The sequence below is a fragment of the Oncorhynchus gorbuscha genome, unplaced genomic scaffold, assembly GCF_021184085.1.
Source record: "Oncorhynchus gorbuscha isolate QuinsamMale2020 ecotype Even-year unplaced genomic scaffold, OgorEven_v1.0 Un_scaffold_928, whole genome shotgun sequence".
NCBI classification, from domain to species: Eukaryota; Metazoa; Chordata; class Actinopteri; order Salmoniformes; family Salmonidae; genus Oncorhynchus; species Oncorhynchus gorbuscha.
In genome coordinates, this window is record NW_025745883.1 from 25,392 (window position 1) to 51,396 (window position 26,005).

Below are 26,005 nucleotides of genomic sequence, written 5' to 3' on the forward strand. Positions count from 1 at the left end.
CAGGTGCTTTGACAGAAGAGGAGAGAAGGGAGAGAGTGAATGAAAGAATTTGGTATGGGTCCTCGGATCCTCAATTTCTACAGCTGCACCATCGAGAGCATCCTGACTGGTTGGTATGGCAGCTGCTTGGCATCTGACGCAAGATGCTACAGAGGGTAGTGCGTACGGCCCAGTATATCACTGGGGCAAAGCTTCCTGCCATCCAGGGCCTCTATACCAGGTGGTGTCAGAGGAAGGGCCTAAAAATTGTGAAAGCCTCCAGCCACCCCAGTCATAGACTGTTCTCTCTGCTACCACACAGCAAGTGGTACCGGAGCACCAAGTCTAGGTCCAAAAGGCTCCTTAACAGCTTCTACCCCCAGGCCATAAGACTGCTGAACAGTTAACCAGATGTCTACCTGGAATATTTACATTCACCCCCTTGTTAAGACTGCTGCTACTCTATTTGTTATCTATGTACAGTCACTTTACCCCTACATACATGTACATATTACCTCAATTACCCTGTTTATTATCTATGCATAGTAACTTTACCTCTACCTACATGTACATATTACCTCAATTACCTGAACTTCTCTGTTTATTATCTATGCATAGTCCCTTTACCCCTACATACATGTACATATTACCTCAACTAACCTGTTTATTATCTATGTACAGTCACCTTGACTAACCTGTACCCACACATTGACTCGGTACTGGTACCCCCTCATTATTGTTATTTTGTCTAACTTTTTCTTTATTTTGTATTAATTTTGTTAACAAATATTTTCTTACTTAACCAACAATAAATACATAAAAATAGTAAGCATTTCACGGTAAGGTCTACTACACCTGTTGTATTCGGCCCATGTCACAAATCCAATGTGATTTGAGAAAGAGAGAGATGGTGAAGTGACTTTGGGGTTTCAGTCCCCTGACTGATCCTAAATCTCTAAGGGGTCTGAAAGGAGAGGGCAGTCTACATCCGTCAACTCACTTCTCACCATCTGGACACAGAATGGGTTGTTGACGAGAAGGTGTGGGTCATGGGAGAGAGGAGCGCGACCGGCTGTCACCTTCCTCCTGGGTGCGACAACCATCATTTAGGTTAAGAGGCCACGCCCACACGCGGTTGAAAACAAATACACAACCAGGGGAAATGTCCGGCTTCTGAATAAACAAACGGAGGGTCCGTCCTGGCGATCAATAAACGTTATAAAGGTGTTAACTTCCTCATGTGAGGACCAATTAAAGCCTAATCCTGGCAACCCAGTACGAAAATATCGCGCCACGAAATATTAATTATAGGCGTATAAGGTTTATCACTTGTTGACATCCTAAATATGTTTTTATTTTATTTATTGAACCTTTATTTAACTAGGTAATGCAGTTAAGAACACATTATTATTTACAACGACGGCCTTGCAAAAGGCCTCCTGCGGGGACGGGGGCTGGGATTTAAAATACAAAAATAAATACAAGACAAAACACACATCACGACAAGAGAGACGACGCTGCATAAATAGAGACTGAAGGCAACAACATAACAACATCAAAGAGAACAACCTGGACATGAGGGGACGTGCTGTGTGAGAGTTGTTAGTATTACTGAACAACCTGGACATGAGGGGACGTGCTGTGTGAGAGTTGTTGGTATTACTGAACAACCTGGACATGAGGGGACGTGCTGTGTGAGAGTTGTTGGTATTACTGAACAACCTGGACATGAGGGGACGTGCTGTGTGAGAGTTGTTGGTATTACTGAACAACCTGGACATGAGAGTTGGGACGAACAACCTGCTGTGTGAGAGTTGTTGGTATTACTGAACAACCTGGACATGAGGGGACGTGCTGTGTGAGAGTTGTTGGTATTACTGAACAACCTGGACATGAGGGGACGTGCTGTGTGAGAGTTGTTGGTATTACTGAACAACCTGGACATGAGGGGACGTGCTGTGTGAGAGTTGTTGGTATTACTGAACAACCTGGACATGAGGGGACGTGCTGTGTGAGAGTTGTTGGTATTACTGAACAACCTGGACATGAGGGGACGTGCTGTGTGAGAGTTGTTGGTATTACTGAACAACCTGGACATGACCTGTGTGAGAGTTGTTGTATTACTGAACAACCTGGACATGAGGGGACGTGCTGTGTGAGAGTTGTTGGTATTACTGAACAACCTGGACATGAGGGGAACAACCGTGCTGTGTGAGAGTTGTTGGTATTTGAACAACCTGGACATGAGGGGACGTGCTGTGTGAGAGTTGTTGGTATTACTGAACAACCTGGACATGAGGGGACGTGCTGTGTGAGAGTTGTTGGTATTACTGAACAACCTGGACATGAGGGGACGTGCGTGCTGTGTGAGAGTTGTTGAGTTGTTATTACTGAACAACCTGGACATGAGGGGACGTGCTGTGTGAGAGTTGTTGGTATTACTGAACAACCTGGACATGAGGGGACGTGCTGTGTGAGAGTTGTTGGTATTACTGAACAACCTGGACATGAGGGACGTGCTGTGTGAGAGTTGCTGTGAACAACCTGAGAGTTGTTGGTATTACTGAACAACCTGGACATGAGGGGACGTGCTGTGTGAGAGTTGTTGGTATTACTGAACAACCTGGACATGAGGGGACGTGCTGTGTGAGAGTTGTTGGTATTACTGAACAACCTGGACATGAGGGGACGTGCTGTGTGAGAGTTGTTGGTATTACTGAACAACCTGGACATGAGGGGACGTGCTGTGTGAGAGTTGTTGGTATTACTGAACAACCTGGACATGAGGGGACGTGCTGTGTGAGAGTTGTTGGTATTACTGAACAACCTGGACATGAGGGGCGTGCACTGAACAACCTGGACATGAGGGGACGTGCTGTGTGAGAGTTGTTGGTATTACTGAACAACCTGGACATGACGTGCTGGGGACGTGAACTGTGACATGAGGGGAGAGTTGTTGGTATTACTGAACAACCTGGACATGAGTTGGGACTGAACAACCTGACTGTGTGAGAGTTGTTGGTATTACTGAACAACCTGGACATGAGGGGACGTGCTGTGTGAGAGTTGTTGGTATTACTGAACAACCTGGACATGAGGGGACGTGCTGTGTGAGAGTTGTTGGTATTACTGTCCTTGTGGGGACCAGAAGTCCTCACAAGAATACTAAAACAAGAAACATTCGGACAAGTGGGGCCATTTCGCCAGTCCCCACAAGGGAAATTGATATTTCGTGTTTAGGGGTCAAGGTTGTATTAAGGGTGAGGGGTTTGGGAAAATATAATTCTTGAAAGGGAATCATTTGTTTGTTCCCCACAAGGATAGTAAAACTAACGTGTGTGTGAAACTCACGCCCCTCAAAGCACCAGCCCACGATAACGATTGGTTTGGGGGAAAGAAAAGGGGGAAACGTTTGAATAAAACCCCTCTGGTGCCTGCCTGGTGGTATGAATGTAACTGCGACCAGGACAGCAGCAGCAAGTTGATGCCATCTGTCTTATCAGCGCTGAGGGAAAACCGTTGGAAACCGTTGGATATCTCAAGAAATAGAAGGGGGATGCAAGCACTTTTTGGTGAATCACTAAAATGAGCTTGATTTGTATTTTTATAAGCATTTTTACATTTTACAAGTGACTTCAAAGTTGTTTTCTATTTTTTTTAATGGTTTAATATAGCCTATATATTTTTTTTAAATGGTTTAATATAGCCTATATTTTTTAAATGGTTTAATATAGCCTATATATATTTTTTAATGGTTTAATATAGCCTATATTTTTTTTAATGGTTTAATATAGCCTATATATTTTTTAATGGTTTAATATAGCCTATATTTTTATTTGAATTGCATTGCTTTCCCCCCCTAATGGATGGGATTGAAGGAGAATGACGCACCACACTGAAATGATTTAAATGTTTCACGTGCTCTAGTGTGGAGGCATTTTGGAGTGGTCGGACAGCCCACGTCAAGCTCTAGAACCTTTGGAACACCTGATTCTTCTGTCGATAACACACTGATGCCAAGTGGAACTCTTTCTCTCTCAGTTTACGTTTTACTCTCTTTGGCAATTCATCCACTGCAACGTTTCCCATTTAGCTCACCAGACCAGACGCACTCTTGTTTAGTTTTTACCCCAAGGAACTATTAAATCGTTTTTCCCTTTTAAGGTTTTTGAAATGACGAGCCAAAGTACTGAGAGAAGTAGGCCTATAGGGACTCTGGCGTTGCTGCGTTCCGCTTTGCTGTTGGGTCTTCTTCACATTGGTGCACCAGAGGCGAGGAGGCTACGGGGCAGCCGCGCGCAACACCGGAGAGCCTCGGCCATGCCGTCCCCAACGTTAACATACAGGGACCGGGTAGTAGAGGGGACCGGAGCCGGTGAGAGCTTCCCGTTAGACTTCACCGCTGTCGAGGGGAACATGGACAACTTCATGACCCAAATTAAAAACCTGGCGCAGTCGCTGTACCCGTGCTCGGCGCAGAAGCTGGACCAGGACATGAGGCTGCACTTCTTGGACAATTCCTCTGCGACGTGTAACGATGGATCCCCAGCGGGGTAAGTGGAAGACTTTCAAGTTCGACGTTTAAGTTCTGAATTGGCCCGAATTAAAGTCGCCCTAAACTTCACTTTTCAACATTTCACAAGTAGCCTAAACTCACATGACAATCACATACTTTTGTTGTGCGTTTTGCCTTTGACACGTTTCCAGTTGTCTATCAAACTCTCAATGGTTGAGTGAAATCCAGTCCATCTATCACCACCACAACAACAGCTTTTCCTGCCCTTCATGTCAATCCGAATGTGACCGAAATGGATCAAAAATGACAAGATCAGAGGACGGGCACTTCCTGAGATCTATCTCGGAGCCGGAGAGAGAGAGGGAGCCCGGACCGCGAGATCAGATGCCTATCATCAATGGAACATTTGACAAAATGAGAGCACGCGAGGCCACAGTGAAAATAATGTTTTTCATGTACAGCAGGCGACAGGCAATGTATGGCTTTAGTGGTGGTTGATTGGTTGGTTGTTTAGTGGCGTTTATTTGCGTCACAGGTCTAGGATCAGCGTACCCAAACCCATATAACCTCAACCGTTTTGAAGGGAAAACGCAAGACTGACTTCGGATCAGAGTCTATAGGGACAAATCTCATCCTCTTGTAGGCTATTGTTGCCTTTGGCTTTATCCAAATGGTTTTCTAGACCGTGCGTCATGATATTGCGCATTTGGAGAGAGACGTGAAATTGAGGAGGGGACGCTATATTAGAACGGAATGTAGCGACGCTAATGAATGATTATGATGAAAGAATGTGTGAAAGTAAAAACACTCCACGAAGCGGAAGCCCTGTTGTCCTCTCAGATCCACTTCCAGCCGCGACAGGCGCCCTGTTGTCCTCTCAGATCCACTTCCAGCCGCGACAGGTGCCCTGTTGTCCTCTCAGATCCACTTCCAGCCGCGACAGGTGCCCTGTTGTCCTCTCAGATCCACTTCCAGCCGCGACAGGTGCCCTGTTGTCCTCTCAGATCCACTTCCAGCCGCGACAGGCGCCCTGCAGGAAAGCGCCATGACAGTTATAGGTTGATAGTGACCAATAACCAATAGAGCAAACATGGGCCGATGGGAAGAAAATAGGGTTTATCCTCAGTGTGAAATTCCAACGTTTTGGTCAAATAACTGTGATAATTGACTTTGTGAAGTAGTGCTTTGAAATCCTTATGTTGTTTCACGCCATGGTTGCCAGGTGTTGAGAGAGAAATACTGCCTTTTGTCTGTTGTATTTTGTCTTCTCCTGTGTGAGAACAAGCTCACAAGTCAACTGAAGGTTGAAGAATGGAATAGGCCCTATGAACACAGTGTTCTTCTTCTTTAACATGACTATTCCATTATGAATCAACGAGACAGAACCGGAAAGAGAGCGAGATTCAGTTGATTCATCACAACGGAACCTCTCGTGATCCTACTCTATCCCAAATAAAGACCTCAGACCCACATCGCTTTACATAGAGAGGGGGAGAGAATTAGCACAACAGCAATTGTGAGTGTCTCCTCTCTCCATCGATGTGACTGTGTGTGTCAGCAGCATCCCAAACCACAAGAGACCTCTCAATAGACCCTCACTTGCGGTACGCGAGGCCATGCAAGGCCAGGCAGACACGCTCTGGGCAGGCAGGCATGTCTGCTCTATCTGACAACCAGCAGAGAAAATTACAACCGTCGCTTATCCCTCCAACCACAAATTGCTCATTTCTCACGAAGGACCCAACCCCCCTCTCAACCACACAGTCTGCCTTCGAGAGTTACTGCAGAGATCCATCCAGCTCGCTGAACTTTATCCAAATACTCCACAACATTGCAATTGCATCTCTATTGACCAATTGAACCTCACTATAACTTCCAGCCCGGCCTGGATTAGCTGTTGATACCTAGCAGTACCCTGGATTAGCTGTTGATACCTAGCAGTACCCTGGATTAGCTGTTGATACCTAGCAGTACCCTGGATTAGCTGTTGATACCTAGCAGTACCCTGGATTAGCTGTTGATACCTAGCAGTACCCTGGATTAGCTGTTGATACCTAGCAGTACCCTGGATTAGCTGTTGATACCTAGCAGTACCCTGGATTAGCTGTTGATACCTAGCAGTACCCTGGATTAGCTGTTGATACCTAGCAGTACCCTGGATTAGCTGTTGATACCTAGCAGTACCCTGGATTAGCTGTTGATACCTAGCAGTACCCTGGATTAGCTGTTGATACCGAGCAGTACCCTGGATTAGCTGTTGATACCGAGCAGTACCCTGGATTAGCTGTTGATACCTAGCAGTACCCTGGATTAGCTGTTGATACCTAGCAGTACCCTGGATTAGCTGTTGATATCTAGCAGTACCCTGGATTAGCTGTTGATACCTAGCAGTACCCTGGATTAGCTGTTGATACCTAGCAGTACCCTGGATTAGCTGTTGATACCTATCAGTACCCTGGATTAGCTGTTGATACCTAGCAGTGCCCTGGATTAGCTGTTGATACCTAGCAGTACCCTGGATTAGCTGTTGATACCTAGCAGTACCCTGGATTAGCTGTTGATACCTAGCAGTACCCTGGATTAGCTGTTGATACCTAGCAGTACCCTGGATTAGCTGTTGATACCTAGCAGTACCCTGGATTAGCTGTTGATACCTAGCAGTACCCTGGATTAGCTGTTGATACCTAGCAGTACCCTGGATTAGCTGTTGATACCTATCAGTACACTGGATTAGCTGTTGATACCTAGCAGTGCCCTGGATTAGCTGTTGATACCTAGCAGTACCCTGGATTAGCTGTTGATACCTAGCAGTACCCTGGATTAGCTGTTGATACCTAGCAGTACCCTGGATTAGCTGTTGATACCTAGCAGTACCCTGGATTAGCTGTTGATACCTAGCAGTACCCTGGATTAGCTGTTGATACCTAGCAGTACCCTGGATTAGCTGTTGATACCTAGCAGTACCCTGGATTAGCTGTTGATACCTAGCAGTACCTAGCATGCTTGCTAACGCCCACATGAGAGCGAAGTTAGCGTGGCTATATGTATAGTGGATCACTGCTGCTAAGGCTACACTCTTCCCGCGGTCATAGACATGTGTGTGTAAAAACCCATACAGGGGAGGGGCGTATTTCTCCACAGCCACGGGGAGTTATTAAGAACAATGTGTCTGAGTATGTGAGGAATTTACTCTCCCTGTGTTTCTTAATCACAAATGAAGCTTCTGACGTTGATTTGTTTGCACTACTTGAACCCAACCTGGCGTCCCCTCTCCTCTCTCCCATTTCATTTTTAAATGTTCAACCTGGCGTCCCTCTCTACTCTCTACTCTTTCATTTTTAAATGTTCAACCTGGCATGCCCTCTCTACTCTCTACTCTTTCATTTTTAAATGTTCAACCTGGCGTCCCTCTCTACTCTCTCCCCTTTCATTTTTAAATGTTCAACCTGGCGTCCCTCTCTACTCTCTACTCTTTCATTTTTAAATGTTCAACCTGGCATCCCTCTCTACTCTCTACTCTTTCATTTTTAAATGTTCAACCTGGCGTCCCCTCTCTACTCTTTCATTTTTAAATGTTCAACCTGGCGTCCCCTCTCTACTCTTTCATTTTTAAATGTTCAACCTGGCGTCCCCTCTCTACTCTTTCATTTTTAAATGTTCAACCTGGCGTCCCTCTCTACTCTCTACTCTTTCATTTTTAAATGTTCAACCTGGCGTCCCTCTCCTCTCTACTCTTTCATTTTTAAATGTTCAACCTGGCGTCCCCTCTCTACTCTTTCATTTTTAAATGTTCAACCTGGCGTCCCCTCTCTCCCCTTTCATTTTTTAAATGTTCAACCTGGCGTCCCCTCTCTACTCTCTCCCCTTTCATTTTTAAATGTTCAACCTGGCGTCCCTCTCTACTCTCTCCCTTTCATTTTTAAATGTTCAACCTGGCGTCCCTCTCTACTCTCTCCCTTTCATTTTTAAATGTTCAACCTGGCGTCCCTCTCTACTCTCTACTCTTTCATTTTTAAATGTTCAACCTGGCGTCCCCTCTCTACTCTTTCATTTTTAAATGTTCAACCTCTACTCAAACTGTCAAAGTTGTCTGTCTGATTTTTATCTTTCATTTTTAAATGTTCAACCTGTCTGTTGTCTGTCTGTCTGTCTGTCTGTCTTTCATTTTTAAATGTTCTGGCGTCTGTCTGTCTGTCTTTCATTTTTAAATGTTCTGTCTGTCTGTCTTTCATTTTTAAATGTTCTGTCTGTCTGTCTGTCTTTCATTTTTAAATGTTCTGTCTGTCTGTCTTTCATTTTTAAATGTTCAACCTGTCCCTCTCTCTGTCTACTCTTTCATTTTTAAATGTCTGTCTGTCTGTCTGTCTGTCTGTCTGTCTGTCTGTCTGTCTGTCTGTCTGTCTGTCTGTCTGTCTGTCTGTCTGTCTGTCTGTCTGTCTGTCTGTCTGTCTGTCTGTCTGTCTGTCTGTCTGTCTGTCTGTCTGTCTTGCTTGCTCTCTTTCAATTGAAGGCCTTTATTGGCATGAGAAACATGTTAACATTGATGAAGCAAGTGAAATAGATAATAAACAACATTGAAATAAACAATACAAATTAACAGTAAAGATTACACATACAGAAGTTTCAAAAGAATAAATACATTTGAAATGTCATATGTCTATATACAGTGTTGTATCGATGTTAAAATCTCCTTTTCTCTGTCTGTCAGTCTGTCAGTCTGTCAGTCTGTCAGTCTGTCAGTCTTTCTCTCTCTCTCTCTCTCTCTCTCTCTTTCTAAATGTTCTCGCTCTCGCTCTCGCTCTCTCTCTCTCTCTCTCTCTCGCTTTCTCGCTCTGTTCTCTCTCGCTCTCTCTCTCTCTCTCTCTCTCTCTTCATTTCTCTAAATGTTCTCTCTCTCTCTCTCTCTCTCTCTCTCTCTCTCTCATTTTTAAATGTTCTCTCTCTCTCTCAAAGTTCTCTCTCTCTCTCGCTCTCTCGCTCTTCTCTCTCTCTCTCTCTCTCTCGCTCTCTCTCTCTCTCTCTCTCTCTCTCTCTCTCTCTCTCTCTCTCTCTCTCTCTCTCTCTCTCTCTCTCTCGCTCTCTCTCTCTCGCTCTCTCTTTCTTTCTTTCCAACAGCTGTCCAGTAGAGACACAGTTGATCCTCTTTAACCTACAACACCTGGCATATCTCTCACTAATGGAGATGGACAGCTGCAGAACAGGAGTCTGTGTGTGAACTGTTCATGGCATCACCTGCCTGCTCATAACAGACTGTCTGTTTCACACAACCTTACACATGCAGCCCAAAGACGTGTCCCCTTGTTTATGTGTGTGTCTGTTTCACACAACCTTACACATGCAGCCCAAAGACGTGTCCCCTTGTTTATGTGTGTGTCTGTTTCACACAACCTTACACATGCAGCCCAAAGACGTGTCCCCTTGTTTATGTGTGTGTCTGTTTCACACAACCGTACACATGCAGCCCAAAGACGTGTCCCCTTGTTTATGTGTGTGTCTGTTTCACACAACCTTACACATGCAGCCCAAAGACGTGTCCCCTTGTTTATGTGTGTGTCTGTTTCACACAACCGAATACACATGCAGCCCAAAGACGTGTCCCCTTGTTTATGTGTGTGTCTGTTTCACACAACCTTACACATGCAGCCCAAAGACGTGTCCCCTTGTTTATGTGTGTGTCTGTTTCACACAACCTTACACATGCAGCCCAAAGACGTGTCCCCTTGTTTATGTGAGTGTCTGTTTCACACAACCTTACACATGCAGCCCAAAGACGTGTCCCCTTGTTTATGTGTGTGTCTGTTTCACACAACCTTACACATGCAGCCCAAAGACGTGTCCCCTTGTTTATGTGTGTGTCTGTTTCACACAACCTTACACATGCAGCCCAAAGACGTGTCCCCTTGTTTATGTGAGTGTCTGTTTCACACAACCTTACACATGCAGCCCAAAGACGTGTCCCCTTGTTTATGTGTGTGTCTGTTTCACACAACCTTACACATGCAGCCCAAAGACGTGTCCCCTTGTTTATGTGTGTGTCTGTTTCACACAACCTTACACATGCAGCCCAAAGACGTGTCCCCTTGTTTATGTGTGTGTCTGTTTCACACAACCTTACACATGCAGCCCAAAGACGTGTCCCCTTGTTTATGTGTGTGTCTGTTTCACACAACCTTACACATGCAGCCCAAAGACGTGTCCCCTTGTTTATGTGTGTGTCTGAGTGTCTGTGTGTCTGTGTGTCTGTGTGTCTGTTTCACACAACCTTACACATGCAGCCCAAAGACGTGTCCCCTTGTTTATGTGTGTGTCTGAGTGTCTGAGTGTCTGTCAGGCCGGACCACTAGTCATCAGTCTGACTGAGTGTCTGTGTGTCTGTGTGTCTGTGTGTCTGTGTGTCTGAGTGTCTGTGTGTCTGAGTGTCTGTGTGTCTGTGTGTCTGTGTGTCTGTGTGTCTGTGTGTCTGTGTGTCTGAGTGTCTGTGTGTCTGTGTGTCTGTGTGTCTGTGTGTCTGAGTGTCTGAGTGTCTGAGTGTCTGTGTGTCTGTGTGTCTGTGTGTCTGTGTGTCTGAGTGTCTGAGTGTCTGAGTGTCTGTGTGTCTGAGTGTCTGTGTGTCTGAGTGTCTGTGTGTCTGAGTGTCTGTGTGTCTGAGTGTCTGTGTGTCTGCCAGGCCGGACCACTAGTCATCAGTCATCAGTAGTGTAACTCTCCTGTGGGGAGGACTTTCTATACACACTAATCCAACCCTTAATATAATGGCCCTGGGCTCCTTTGATATAGACAACCAAACAGGCCCCCATTGAAAGGGTGTTTTAGGCATCTGAATGCGCTCTGTCTGTCTGAGTGTTTCAGCTGGAAACCAGAGCCAAATGTTTCAAGTCTAGTTCAAAGCAGAAGCCTAAAGGACCTCACACGTTCAGGAGCCATCTATAACACAAACCCAACCAAGTGTGCGTGAATGTAGATTCTCAGCAATACATACTCTCTCTCTGAGTGTGTGTGAATGTAGATTCTCAGAAATACATACTCTCTCTCTGTGTGTGTGTGAATGTAGATTCTCAGAAATACATACTCTCTCTCTGTGTGTGTGTGAATGTAGATTCTCAGAAATACATACTCTCTCTCTGAGTGTGTGTATGTGTGTGAATGTAGATTCTCAGAAATACATACTCTCTCTCTGAGTGTGTGTATGTGTGTGAATGTAGATTCTCAGCAATACATACTCTCTCTCTGAGTGTGTGTGAATGTAGATTCTCAGAAATACATACTCTCTCTCTGTGTGTGTGTGTGAATGTAGATTCTCAGAAATACATACTCTCTCTCTGAGTGTGTGTATGTGTGTGAATGTAGATTCTCAGAAATACATACTCTCTCTCTGCGTGTGTGTGTATGTGTGTGAATGTAGATTCTCAGAAATACATACTCTCTCTCTGCGTGTGTGTGTATGTGTGTGAATGTAGATTCTCAGAAATACATTCTCTCTGTGTGTGTGTGAATGTAGATTCTCAGAAATACATTCTCTCTGTGTGTGTGTGAATGTAGATTCTCAGAAATACATTCTCTCTGTGTGTGTGTGTGTGCGTGCGTCGGGGTCTGCCAACACTGCTTTCCCCCCAGTCTAATAAAAAAAAAAACCCAATTGACATTGAACTATGTGATTCTGTCAGATGGCCCACTTTGAAGAAGAAAAGGGGAGTGAGGGAAAAACACACACCCACACAAGCACACACACACACACACACACACACACACACACACACACACACACACACACACACACACACACACACACACACACACACACACACACACACACACACTTGTAAAACAGTTTGTTTTTGTATTGTCCTGTATAGGTACTACATCAAGGGATCTAAAGGCAGCAAGAGATGGCTGATATTCTTGGAGGGTGAGTTGAGAGGTTTAAGACTTCCAAACGCTCTGCTATTTGTCTGTTGTGTATTCCAATCCAAGGCACGTTATAGGGCAGAACGCTGTACAGCCGACAACCTCTTAAAGTTTATGTACGTTTGAGTCGACAATCACTGTGTTTATCGTGAATGTGATCTGCACAAATGGCAGGAAATGACCTTTAAAAGGTGCAGTGTTCTGCTCTATAACCAGCCTTGGATTGGACCCTGGTGCTGTTGTTGTTGTTGTTGTTGTTGTTCTTCTTCTCTGTGTAGGTGGATGGTACTGTGTGTAATGTTGTTGGTCTGTGTAGGTGGATGGTACTGTGTGTAATGTTGTTGGTCTGTGTCGGTGGATGGTACTGTGTGTAATGTTGTTGGTCTGTGTAGGTGGATGGTACTGTGTGTAATGTTGTTGGTCTGTGTAGGTGGATGGTACTGTGTGTAATGTTGTTGGTCTGTGTAGGTGGATGGTACTGTGTGTAATGTTGTTGGTCTGTGTCGGTGGATGGTACTGTGTGTAATGTTGTTGGTCTGTGTCGGTGGATGGTACTGTGTGTAATGTCGTTGTTGGTCTGTGTAGGTGGATGGTACTGTTTCAACAGACAGACTTGTGACACCAGGTACCAGACAATGAGGAGATTCATGAGCTCCCTCAAGTGGCCACGCACCAGAACAGGTCAGCACACTGTTACAAACACTTATTACAAGCTCATAACATGTTTATTAATGGTAATAACGAGTAATACTGATTTTATAACCTCTGCTATTGGTGTTCAGAGTCAGACTTTACCAGAACACTGTACAACATGCTTATAACATGTTTATGAACTAGTAATAATAACTAGTATTAAGTGTTATAACCAGTCAAAAGTCGGCTTATGATTTGTCTGTTCAGGAAGCTGCTGCAAAAACGAATGGACTGTTTAAAAATCATTGGTCCAGTACAGTACCGTAGAGGGAAAGGATCTCAGGTCCAGTACAGTACCGTAGAGGGAAAGGATCTCAGGTCCAGTACAGTACTGTAGAGGGAAAGGATCTCAGGTCCAGTACAGTACCGTAGAGGGAAAGGATCTCAGGTCCAGTACAGTACTGTAGAGGGAAAGGATCTCAGGTCCAGTACAGTACTGTAGAGGGAAAGGATCTCAGGTCCAGTACAGTACCGTAGAGGGAAAGGATCTCAGGTCCAGTACAGTACCGTAGAGGGAAAGGATCTCAGGTCCAGTACAGTACTGTAGAGGGAAAGGATCTCAGGTCCAGTACAGTACTGTAGAGGGAAAGGATCTCAGGTCCAGTACAGTACGTAGAGGGAAAGGATCTCAGGTCCAGTACAGTACCGTAGAGGGAAAGGATCTCAGGTCCAGTACAGTACTGTAGAGGGAAAGGATCTCAGGTCCAGTACAGTACTGTAGAGGGAAAGGATCTCAGGTCCAGTACAGTACCGTAGAGGGAAAGGATCTCAGGTCCAGTACAGTACTGTAGAGGGAAAGGATCTCAGGTCCAGTACAGTACTGTAGAGGGAAAGGATCTCAGGTCCAGTACAGTACTGTAGAGGGAAAGGATCTCAGGTCCAGTACAGTACCTGTAGAGGGAAAGGATCTCAGGTCCAGTACAGTACTGTAGAGGGAAAGGATCTCAGGTCCAGTACAGTACTGTAGAGGGAAAGGATCTCAGGTCCAGTACAGTACTGTAGAGGGAAAGGATCTCAGGTCCAGTACAGTACTGTAGAGGGAAAGGATCTCAGGTCCAGTACAGTACCGTAGAGGGAAAGGATCTCAGGTCCAGTACAGTACCGTAGAGGGAAAGGATCTCAGGTCCAGTACAGTACTGTAGAGGGAAAGGATCTCAGGTCCAGTACAGTACTGTAGAGGGAAAGGATCTCAGGTCCAGTACAGTACTGTAGAGGGAAAGGATCTCAGGTCCAGTACAGTACTGTAGAGGGAAAGGATCTCAGGTCATATAAATGTTAGTGTTTCCCATTAATCAGTAGAACTCAGTCAGTCTGTCTGTTTTAGTTACCAAAATTAATCTCACACTCACAAGTACCTCTTTCCTCTCTCTCTCTCTCTCTCTCTCTCTCTCTCTCTCTCTCCTCTTTCTCTCTCTCTCTTCCCTCTCTCTCTTCCCCTCTCTCTCTCTTCTCTCTCTCTCTCTCTCTCTCTCTCTCTCTCTCTCTCTCTCTCTCTCTCTCTCTCTCTCTCTCTCTCTCTCTCTCTCTCTCTCTCTCTCTCTCTCTCTCTCTCTCTCTCTCTCTCTCTTTCTCCACCCTCTCTCTCCCTCTCTCCCTCTCCCCTCTCTCCTCTCTCTCTCTCTCTTCATTTCCATGGGTCTTTATCCCCTCTCTCTCTTCATTTCCATGGGTCTTTATCCCCCTCTCTCTCTTCATTTCCATGGGTCTTTATCCCCCTCTCTTCATTTCCATGGGTCTTTATCCTCCTCTCTCTCTTCATTTCCATGGGTCTTTATCCCCCTCTCTTCATTTCCATGGGTCTTTATCCCTCTCTCTCTCTTCATTTCCATGGGTCTTTATCCCCCTCTCTCTTCATTTCCATGGGTCTTTATCCCTCTCTCTCTCTTCATTTCCATGGGTCTTTATCCCCCTCTCTCTTCATTTCCATGGGTCTTTCTCCCCTCTCTCTCTCTCTTCATTTCCATGGGTCTTTATCCCCTCTCTTCATTTCCATGGGTCTTTATCCCTCTCTTTCTCTTCATTTCCATGGGTCTTTATCCCCTCTCTTCATTTCCATGGGTCTTTATCCCTCTCTTTCTCTTCATTTCCATGGGTCTTTATCCCCTCTCTCTCTTCATTTCCATGGGTCTTTATCCCCTCTCTTCATTTCTATGGGTCTTTATCCCCCTCTCTCTTCATTTCCATGGGTCTTTCTCCCCTCTCTCTCTCTCTTCATTTCCATGGGTCTTTATCCCCATCTCTTCATTTCCATGGGTCTTTATCCCCCTCTCTTCATTTCCATGGGTCTTTATCCCCCTCTCTCTTCATTTCCATGGGTCTTTATCCCCCTCTTTCTCTTCATTTCCATGGGTCTTTATCCCCCTCTCTCTCTTCATTTCCATGGGTCTTTATCCCCTCTCTCTCTTCATTTCCATGGGTCTTTATCCCCCTCTCTTCATTTCCATGGGTCTTTATCTCTTCCCATGGGTCTTTATCTCTTCATTTCCATGGGTCTTTATCCCCTCTCTCTCTTCATTTCCATGGGTCTTTATCCCCCTCTCTCTTCATTTCCATGGGTCTTTATCCCCTCTCTTCATTTCTATGGGTCTTTATCCCCCTCTCTCTCTTCATTTCCATGGGTCTTTATCCCCCTCTCTCTCTTCATTTCCATGGGTCTTTATCCCCCTCTCTCTCTTCATTTCCATGGGTCTTTATCCCCCTCTCTCTCTTCATTTCCATGGGTCTTTATCCCCCTCTTTCTCTTCATTTCCATGGGTCTTTATCCCCTCTCTCTCTTCATTTCCATGGGTCTTTATCCCCCTCTTTCTCTTCATTTCCATGGGTCTTTATCCCCTCTCTCTCTTCATTTCCATGGGTCTTTATCCCCTCTCTTCATTTCTATGGGTCTTTATCCCCCTCTCTCTCTTCATTTCCATGGGTCTTTATCCCCCTCTCTCTCTTCATTTCCATGGGTCTTTATCCTCCTCTCTCTCTTCATTTCCATGGGTCTTTATCCCCTCTTTCATTTCTATGGGTCTTTATCCCCCTCTCTCTCTTCATTTCCATGGGTCTTTATCCCCCTCTCTCTCTTCATTTCCATGGGTCTTTATCCCTCTCTGTGGTTCTCTGTCTCCAGGTACAGGTATTCTGTCTCCTCAGCCAGAGGAGAACCCCTATTGGTGGAATGCCAACATGGTGTAAGAACTTCATCCTCTTTTCTCTTCATTATTTGACTCCTTCTTTTCAGTCTGCTCTCTCTCTCTCCCTTCTTGCATATGTGTGTTTGTTTATGGTGTTTGTGTATGAAACGGGTGGTGTTTTCTCCTGTCTGTCTGTCTGTCTGTCTGTCTGTCTGTCTGTCTGTCTGTCTGTCTGTCTGTCTGTCTGTCTGTCTGTCTGTCTGTCTGTCTGTCTGTCTGTCTGTCTGTCTGTCTGTCTGTCTGTCTGTCTGTCTGTCTGTCTGTCTGTCTGTCTGTCTGTCTGTCTGTCTGTCTGTCTGTCTGTCTGTCTGTCTGTCTGTCTGTCTGTCTGTCTGTCTGTCAGAAGCAGCAGATCATCAGCAAACAGGCTTAAGCTGCCTCCCTGTCTCACCCCATGGCCCTGTGGAAAGAAATGTGTGTTTTCTTTTGTCAATTTTAACCCCAGACTTGTTGTTTGTGTACATGGATTTTATAATGTTGTATGTTTTTCCCCCAACACCCCTTTCCACCCATTTGTATAGCAGACCCTCATGCCAAATTGAGTCAAAAGTGTTTTGGAAATCAACAAAGCATGAAGACATCTCTCTCCTCTCCCTCTAGGTTCATCCCATACTGCTCTAGTGATGCCTGGAGTGGAGCCTCAGCAAAGACTGACCACAGTAGGGAACACCAGTTCAGAACATAGTGTTTCTATAGGGAACAGGATGCCTCTGGAAAACATAGTGTTTCTATAGGGAACAGGATGCCTCTGGAAAACATAGTGTTTCTATAGGGAACAGGATGCCTCTGGAAAACATAGTGTTTCTATAGGGAACAGGATGCCTCTGGAAAACATAGTGTTTCTATAGGGAACAGGATGCCTCTGGAAAACATAGTGTTTCTATAGGGAACAGGATGCCTCTGGAAAACATAGTGTTTCTATATGCCTCTAGGGAACAGGATGCCTCTGGAAAACATAGTGTTTCTATAGGGAACAGGATGCCTCTGGAAAAGTGTTTCTATAGGGAACAGGAGTAGTGTTTCTATAGGGAACAGGATGCCATAGTGTTTCTGGAAAACATAGTGTTTCTATAGGGAACAGGATGCCTCTGGAAAACATAGTGTTTCTATAGGGAACAGGATGCCTCTGGTGTGTTTCTATAGGGAACAGGATGCCTCTGGAAAACATAGTGTTTCTATAGGGAACAGGATGCCTCTGGAAAACATAGTGTTTCTATAGGGAACAGGATGCCTCTGGAAAACATAGTGTTTCTATAGGGAACAGGATGCCTCTGGAAAACATAGTGTTTCTATAGGGAACAGGATGCCTCTGGAAAACATAGTGTTTCTATAGGGAACAGGATGCCTCTGGAAAACATAGTGTTTCTATAGGGAACAGGATGCCTCTGGAAAACATAGTGTTTCTATAGGGAACAGGATGCCTCTGGAAAACATAGTGTTTCTATAGGGAACAGGATGCCTCTGGAAAACATAGTGTTTCTATAGGGAACAGGATGCCTCTGGAAAACATAGTGTTTCTATAGGGAACAGGATGCCTCTGGAAAACATAGTGTTTCTATAGGGAACAGGATGCCTCTGGAAAACATAGTGTTTCTATAGGGAACAGGATGCCTCTGGAAAACATAGTGTTTCTATAGGGAACAGGATGCCTCTGGAAAACATAGTGTTTCTATAGGGAACAGGATGCCTCTGGAAAACATAGTGTTTCTATAGGGAACAGGATGCCTCTGGAAAACATAGTGTTTCTATAGGGAACAGGATGCCTCTGGAAAAAACATAGTGTTTCTATAGGGAACAGGATGCCTCTGGAAAACATAGTGTTTCTATAGGGAACAGGATGCCTCTGGAAAACATAGTGTTTCTATAGGGAACAGGATGCCTCTGGAAAACATAGTGTTTCTATAGGGAACAGGATGCCTCTGGAAAACATAGTGTTTCTATAGGGAACAGGATGCCTCTGGAAAACATAGTGTTTCTATAGGGAACAGGATGCCTCTGGAAAAAACATAGTGTTTCTATAGGGAACAGGATGCCTCTGGAAAACATAGTGTTTCTATAGGGAACAGGATGCCTCTGGAAAACATAGTGTTTCTATAGGGAACAGGATGCCTCTGGAAAACATAGTGTTTCTATAGGGAACAGGATGCCTCTGGAAAACATAGTGTTTCTATAGGGAACAGGATGCCTCTGGAAAACATAGTGTTTCTATAGGGAACAGGATGCCTCTGGAAAACATAGTGTTTCTATAGGGAACAGGATGCCTCTGGAAAACATAGTGTTTCTATAGGGAACAGGATGCCTCTGGAAAACATAGTGTTTCTATAGGGAACAGGATGCCTCTGGAAAAAAGTGTTTCATAGGGTGATTTGGAAAACATAGTGTTTATAGGGAACAGGATGCCTCTGGAAAACATAGTGTTTCTATAGGGAACAGGATGCCTCTGGAAAACATAGTGTTTCTATAGGGAACAGGATGCCTCTGGAAAACATAGTGTTTCTATAGGGAACAGGATGCCTCTGGAAAACATAGTGTTTCTATAGGGAACAGGATGCCTCTGGAAAACATAGTGTTTCTATAGGGAACAGGATGCCTCTGGAAAACATAGTGTTTCTATAGGGAACAGGATGCCTCTGGAAAACATAGTGTTTCTATAGGGAACAGGATGCCTCTGGAAAAAAACATAGTGTTTCTATAGTGGGAACAGGATGCCTCTGGAAAACATAGTGTTTCTATAGGGAACAGGATGCCTCTGGAAAACATAGTGTAGGGTTTCTATAGGGAACAGGATGCCTCTGGAAAACATAGTGTTTCTATAGGGAACAGGATGCCTCTGGAAAACATAGTGTTTCTATAGGGAACAGGATGCCTCTGGAAAACATAGTGTTTCTATAGGGAACAGGATGCCTCTGGAAAACATAGTGTTTCTATAGGGAACAGGATGCCTCTGGAAAACATAGTGCTTCTATAGGGAACAAGATGCCTCTCTGGAAAACATAGTGTTTCTATAGGGAACAGGATGCCTCTGGAAAACATAGTGTTTCTATAGGGAACAGGATGCCTCTGGAAAACATAGTGCTTCTATAGGGAACAGGATGTTTCTATAGGGAACCTCTGGAAAACATAGTGTTTCTATAGGGAACAGGATGCCTCTCTGGAAAACATAGTGTTTCTATAGGGAATAGGATGCCGGATGCCTCTGGAAAACATAGTGCTTCTATAGGGAATAGGATGCCTCTGGAAAAACACTGTGGATTTTATTTCAAATGATTCAAGACATTTAAGTGATAATTCCTGATAATGCCTGTCAGATCGGTTGCCAGAGACGCGACCCATTCGTTCGTTCTATCAGTTTGGTTGCCAGGGACGCGACCCATTCGTTCGTTCCATCAGTTTGGTTGCCAGAGACGAGACCCATTCGTTCGTTCCATCAGTTTGGTTGCCAGAGACGAGACCCATTCGTTCGTTCTATCAGTTTGGTTGCCAGAGACGAGACCCATTCGTTTGTTCTATCAGTTTGGTTGCCAGAGACGAGACCCATTCGTTCGTTTTATCAGTTTGGTTGCCAGAGACGAGACCCATTCGTTCGTTCTATCAGTTTGGTTGCCAGAGACGAGACCCAATATTGAAACAATGTTGCAAATGTCAGAGAAACAGACAGAAAGGTTTATACAAATCTCTGTTGTTGAAAACCAATTGCTAGTCGAAAAGAAATGTGAAAATCTCTAGATGCTTTTTAGAGTGGAGATGAAGTTTGTAAATTGCCTGGCTGGGCTGATGAGACCGTGGATTGCCCAGTCACATGGAACAGAGTAAATTGACATTTCAACATCATAGATTTAGCTGGTGGTAACTTTTGGAATAGACCCCGGCTGGAATGCGGTTTTAACCAATCAGCATTCAGGATTAGACTCACCGGATGTATAACAAGCTATCAATCAATGTGTCTACTGTGCCTGTCTTCATGTTTCTCTCTGTGTAGGTGACTATGCGTTCATGGGCTCAGTGATCATTAAGGAGGTGGTTAATGAGCTGCTTACTAAAGGACTGGACAGCGCTAAGGTCCTGCTACTGGCTGGGAGCAGGTCAGTACACTGTGTGTGTGTCTGATAAAATCACCACAGTCTCAAACCTTTACTTACTTGTTTGGACATCTGTCTGTTTCTCCCTCAATCTGGCCCTCTGGCCCTCTGGACCTCTGGACCTCTGGACCTCTGGCCCTCTGGACCTCTGGACCTCTCCAACTCTCCCCCTCTCTGGCTCTCTGGACCTCTGGATCTCTGGCCCTCTGGACCTCTGGACCTCTGGCCCTCTGGACCTCTGGCCCTCTGGACCTCTGGACCTCTGGCCCTCTGGACCTCTCCAACTCTCCCCCTCTCTGGACCTCTGGCCCTCTGGACCTCTGGACCTCTCCACCTCTGGCCCTCTGGACCTCTGGCCCTCTGGCCCTCTGGCCCTCTGGCCCTCTGGACCTCTGGCCCTCTGGACCTCTCCAACTCTCCCCCTCTCTGGACCTCTGGCCCTCTGGACCTCTGGACCTCTCCAACTCTCCCCCTCTCTGGACCTCTGGACCTCTGGCCCTCTGGACCTCTGGCCCTCTGGACCTCTCCAACTCTCCCCCTTTCTGGCCCTCTGGACCTCTGGACCTCTGGCCCTCTGGACCTCTGGCCCTCTGGCCCTCTGGACTTCTGGACCTCTGGCCCTCTGGACCTCTGGCCCTCTGGACCTCTGGACCTCTGGACCTCTGGACCTCTGGACCTCTGGCCCTCCAACTCTCCTTATTTCCCCCTCTCTGGATTACTGAATGTTTTTTACACTCTCTCCCTTTCCTTTCTCTCCCCCCTCCCTCTCCCCTGCAGTGCGGGGGGTACAGGTGTACTACTGAACGTGGACCGTGTGGCGGAGCACCTGGAGTCCCGGGGACACGGGGAGATTCAGGTCCGGGGTCTGGCTGACTCTGGCTGGTTCCTGGATAACAAGCAGTACAGATCTACAGACTGTCACAGCACCATCAGCTGTGACCCTACCGAGGCTATCAGGAGAGGAATCAGGTGAGAGAGAGGAGGGAAGGAGGGAGGGGAGGGAGAGAGAGAAGGAGGATGGGAGAGGGAGGGAGAGAGGGTGGGAGAGGGAGGGAGGGAGGGAGAGAGAGAGAGAAGGAGGGTGGGAGAGAGAGGGAGGGGGAGAGAGAGAAGGGAGGAGGGAGGGAGAAAGAGAAGGAGGGTGGGGGAGAGAAGGAGGGTGGGAGAGGAAGAGAGAGGTAGAGGGAGAGACAACGAGTGACAACGGTGACTATACTTCCTGTTTCCTGTCTAGGTACTGGGGTAGTGTGGTGCCAGAGAGCTGCAGACAGACTCACATAGGAGAGGAGTGGAACTGCTTCTTCGGATATAAAGTCTACCCCACGCTCAAGAGTAACAGTGTTTCTAGTACTCTCTCTCTCTCTCTCTAGCACTCTGTCTCTCTCTCGCTGTCTCTCTCTCTCCCTGTCTGTCTCTCTCTAGCACTCTCTCTCTCTGTCTCTCTCTAGCACTCTCTCTCTCGCTGTCTCTCTCTAGCACTCTCTCTCTCTGTCTCTCTCTAGCACTCTCTCTCTCTGTCTCTCTCTAGCACTCTCTCTCTCTCTGTCTCTCTCTAGCACTCTCTCTCTCTGTCTCTCTCTAGCACTCTCTCTCTCTGTCTCTCTCTAGCACTCTCTCTCTCTTTCTCTCTCTAGCACTCTCTCTCTCTTTCCTCTCTAGCTCTCTCTGCTAGCACTCTCTCTCTCTCTCTGTCTCTCTCTAGCACTCTCTCTCTCTCTCTGTCTCTCTCTAGCACTCTCTCTCTCTCTGTCTCTCTCTAGCACTCTCTCTCTCTGTCTCTCTCTAGCACTCTCTCTCTCTCTCTGTCTCTCTCTAGCACCCTCTCTCTCTGTCTCTCTCTAGCACTCTCTCTCTCTCTGTCTCTCTCTAGCACTCTCTCTCTCTCTCTGTCTCTCTCTAGCACTCTCTCTCTCTGTCTCTCTCTAGCACCCTCTCTCTCTCTGTCTCTCTCTAGCACTCTCTCTCTCTCTGTCTCTCTCTAGCACTCTCTCTTTCTCTTCAGGTGCAGTGTTATTTGATGAGGCCCAGCTAAAAGTAGACGCCCTCTCTCTTCCCCCTCACCCCCCACTCCCCCACGTAACTATCTCCTCCCCCTTTCTCCCTCCCTCCCACCCCCTCCCCTCTAACCCCCCCCTAAACCCCCTCCCTCTTTCTCTCTCTCTAGGTCCAGTGGTTTTGATGAGGCCCAGTTAACAGTAGACGCCCCCCTCTCTCTAGGTCCAGTGTTTGTGGTCCAGTGGTTATTTGATGAGGCCCAGTTAACAGTAGACGCCCCCCCCCTCTCTCTAGGTCCAGTGTTTGTGGTCCAGTGGTTATTTGATGAGGCCCAGTTAACAGTAGATAACATCCACCTGACTGGTCATCCGGTCCACGAGGGACAATGGAGATACATACAGAATCTGGGCAATGAGCTGAGGAACACACTCAAAGACGTCCCGTAAGACACACACACACACACATTGGATAGTATACACAGAGACACACACACACATTGGATAGTATACACAGAGACACACACACACATTGGATAGTATACACAGAGACACACACACACATTGGATAGTACACACAGAGACACACACACACACACACACATACACATTGGATAGTATACACAGAGACACACACACACATTGGATAGTACACACAGAGACACACACACACACACACACACACACACACACACACACACACACATTGGATAGTACACACAGAGACACACACACACATTGGATAGTACACACAGAGACACACACACACACACACACACATACACATTGGATAGTATACACAGAGACACACACACACACACACATACACATTGGATAGTACACACAGAGACACACACACACACACACACACACATACACATTGGATAGTATACACAGAGACACACACACACACACATACACATTGGATAGTATACACAGAGACACACACACACACACACATACACATTGGATAGTACACACAGAGACACACACACACACACACACATACACATTGGATAGTACACACAGAGACACACACACACACACACATACACATTGGATAGTACACACAGAGACACACACATACACATTGGATAGTATACACAGAGACACACACACACACACACACATACACATTGGATAGTACACACAGAGACACACACACACACACACACATACACATTGGATAGTACACACAGAGACACACACATACACATTGGATAGTATACACAGAGACACACACACACACACATACACATTGGATAGTACACACAGAGACACACACACACACACATACACATTGGATAGTATACACAGAGACACACACACACACACATACACATTGGATAGTACACACAGAGACACACACATACACATTGGATAGTATACACAGAGACACACACACACACACACATACACATTGGATAGTACACACAGAGACACACACACACACACACACATACACATTGGATAGTACACACAGAGACACACACACACACACACACATACACATTGGATAGTATACACAGAGACACACACACACATTGGATAGTACACACAGAGACACACACACACACATTGGATAGTATACACAGAGACACACACACACACACACACACACACACACACACACACACACACACACATTGGATAGTATACACAGAGACACACACACACATTGGATAGTACACACAGAGACACACACACACACACACACACACACACACACACACACACACACACACACACACACACACACACATTGGATAGTATACACAGAGACACACACACACATTGGATAGTACACACAGAGACACACACACACACATTGGATAGTACACACAGAGACACACACACACACATTGGATAGTACACACAGAGACACACACACACAATAATGTAATAATAATAATAATATATGCCATTTAGCAGACGCTTTTATCCAAAGCGACTTACAGTCATGTGTGCATACATTCTACGTACAAACACACACCATAACTTCCTGTTTTATTCTTTAAAGAATGTTAATGTTTTATGTGGAATGTTAACTCTCCTCTGATCACGTTGATGGATCTGTCTGTTCTGACTGCCAGGGCCCTGTTTGCTCCAGCCTGCCTATCCCATGAGGTCATCACCAGGAAGTGAGTGAACAGTCACTGATCATCATTTCTCCTTAGATTAGACATATCATAACTGGGTCTCAGATTAGACATACCATAACTGGGTCTCAGATTAGACATATCATAACTGGGTCTCAGATTAGACATATCATAACTGGGTCTCAGATTAGACATATCATAACTGGGTCTTAGATTAGACATATCATAACTGGGTCTTAGGACATATCATAACTTAGATTAGACATATCATAACTGGGTCTCAGATTAGACATATCATAACTGGGTCTCAGATTAGACATATCATAACTGGGTCTTAGATTAGACATATCATAACTGGGTCTCAGATTAGACATATCATAACTGGGTCTTAGATTAGACATATCATAACTGGGTCTTAGATTAGACATATCATAACTGGGTCTTAGATTAGACATATCATAACTGGGTCTCAGATTAGACATACCATAACTTCCTCTTAGATTAGACATTTCATAACCTTAATTTGGAGCTTTGCAAAAAAATAAGTGACTTAACCGAGTACCTCTCCCATTTCTAACCTCCTTCCCGCTCCTCCCCGTAACCATAGTTACTGGATGGACATCCAAGTCAAAGGAACCTCCCTCCCCAGAGCCTTACACTGCTGGGACCGTGGTCTCCACGACAACAACCTCCACCAAAGATCCTCCAACAACGACACCCATAACAACAATCCTAACCCCACCCCCAACAAGGCCCTGCCCCCAGCTTCGCCTCCGAGGCGTTGTCCTCTGCGTCTGATTGACACCTGCCCCTGGCCTCACTGTAATCCCACCTGTCCAACTATACGGGATCAGATCACCGGACAGGAAATGAGCGTGATCCAGTTCCTGAAACACATGGGGTTTGATGTTGCCAAGATGGCCCAGCAACAGGGCATGGACGCAGAGAAACTGCTGGGGATGCTGAATAATGGGAACTGAGCAGGGAGAGACTCACACAGGTAGCTGAAATGAAACGCACACACACACTCTGACACAGCAGGGCCATAGAACGCTTTGGTGGAGATGAACGGAACTCAATGCAACAGAATAGAAACAGAACTGAACTCTAAGCAACAGAACTGAACTCTAAGCAACAGAACTGAACTCTAAGCAACAGAACTGAACTCTAAGCAACAGAACTGAACTCTAAGCAACAGAACTGAACTCTAAGCAACAGAACTGAACTCTAAGCAACAGAACTGAACTCTAAGAAACAGGACTGAGCAGAAAAAGTTGCTGTGCTAAACTGAACTGGACTCAATGAATCTGAAATCAGAACTTTGACTTGGTGCAACTTAAAACACCTCAACTCTGAACGCAGCTTGAATAGTGTCTGCAATGGGACTTAACTCAACTGAATAATAAATCATTTTTAGTACAACAACGGAACTGCTAAGTTTAAGTTCAATGAACTAGTGAATAGAACTAGTGAATAGAGCTCTGGTCTAAACTAGTGCACTATATTGTGAATAGAGCTCTGGTCTAAACTAGTGCACTATATTGTGAATAGAGCTCTGGTCTAA

The 26,005-nt window shown here is 45.6% G+C and overlaps 1 protein-coding gene across 1 annotated transcript; it reads left to right on the plus strand.

Moving 5' to 3' along the window:
- Positions 1 to 3,759: 3,759 nt before the first annotated feature.
- On the plus strand, positions 3,760 to 25,866 carry LOC124020823 (palmitoleoyl-protein carboxylesterase notum1a-like). The gene is made up of 11 exons (XM_046336096.1): positions 3,760 to 4,532; positions 12,349 to 12,401; positions 12,986 to 13,081; positions 16,209 to 16,269; positions 16,873 to 16,931; positions 20,252 to 20,354; positions 21,129 to 21,320; positions 21,586 to 21,683; positions 22,641 to 22,788; positions 24,436 to 24,483; positions 25,049 to 25,866. The coding sequence occupies exons 1-11, from the start codon at positions 4,153 to 4,155 to the stop codon at positions 25,419 to 25,421; spliced, it is 1,611 nt and encodes a 536-aa protein (XP_046192052.1). The 5' UTR covers positions 3,760 to 4,152; the 3' UTR covers positions 25,422 to 25,866.
- Positions 25,867 to 26,005: the final 139 nt, after the last annotated feature.

What these genes read in the sequence shown, in the direction of transcription:
- LOC124020823 (XM_046336096.1), top strand. Translation starts at nt 4,153, where the DNA reads ATGACGAGCCAAAGTACTGAGAGAAGTAGGCCTATAGGGACTCTGGCG. An exon ending in ATGGCTGATATTCTTGGAGG is followed by an intron (nt 12,402 to 12,985) that starts GTGAGTTGAGAG and finishes TGGTCTGTGTAG; the next exon opens with GTGGATGGTACTGTTTCAAC. An exon ending in AGTCTACCCCACGCTCAAGA is followed by an intron (nt 21,684 to 22,640) that starts GTAACAGTGTTT and finishes CCCTCTCTCTAG; the next exon opens with GTCCAGTGTTTGTGGTCCAG.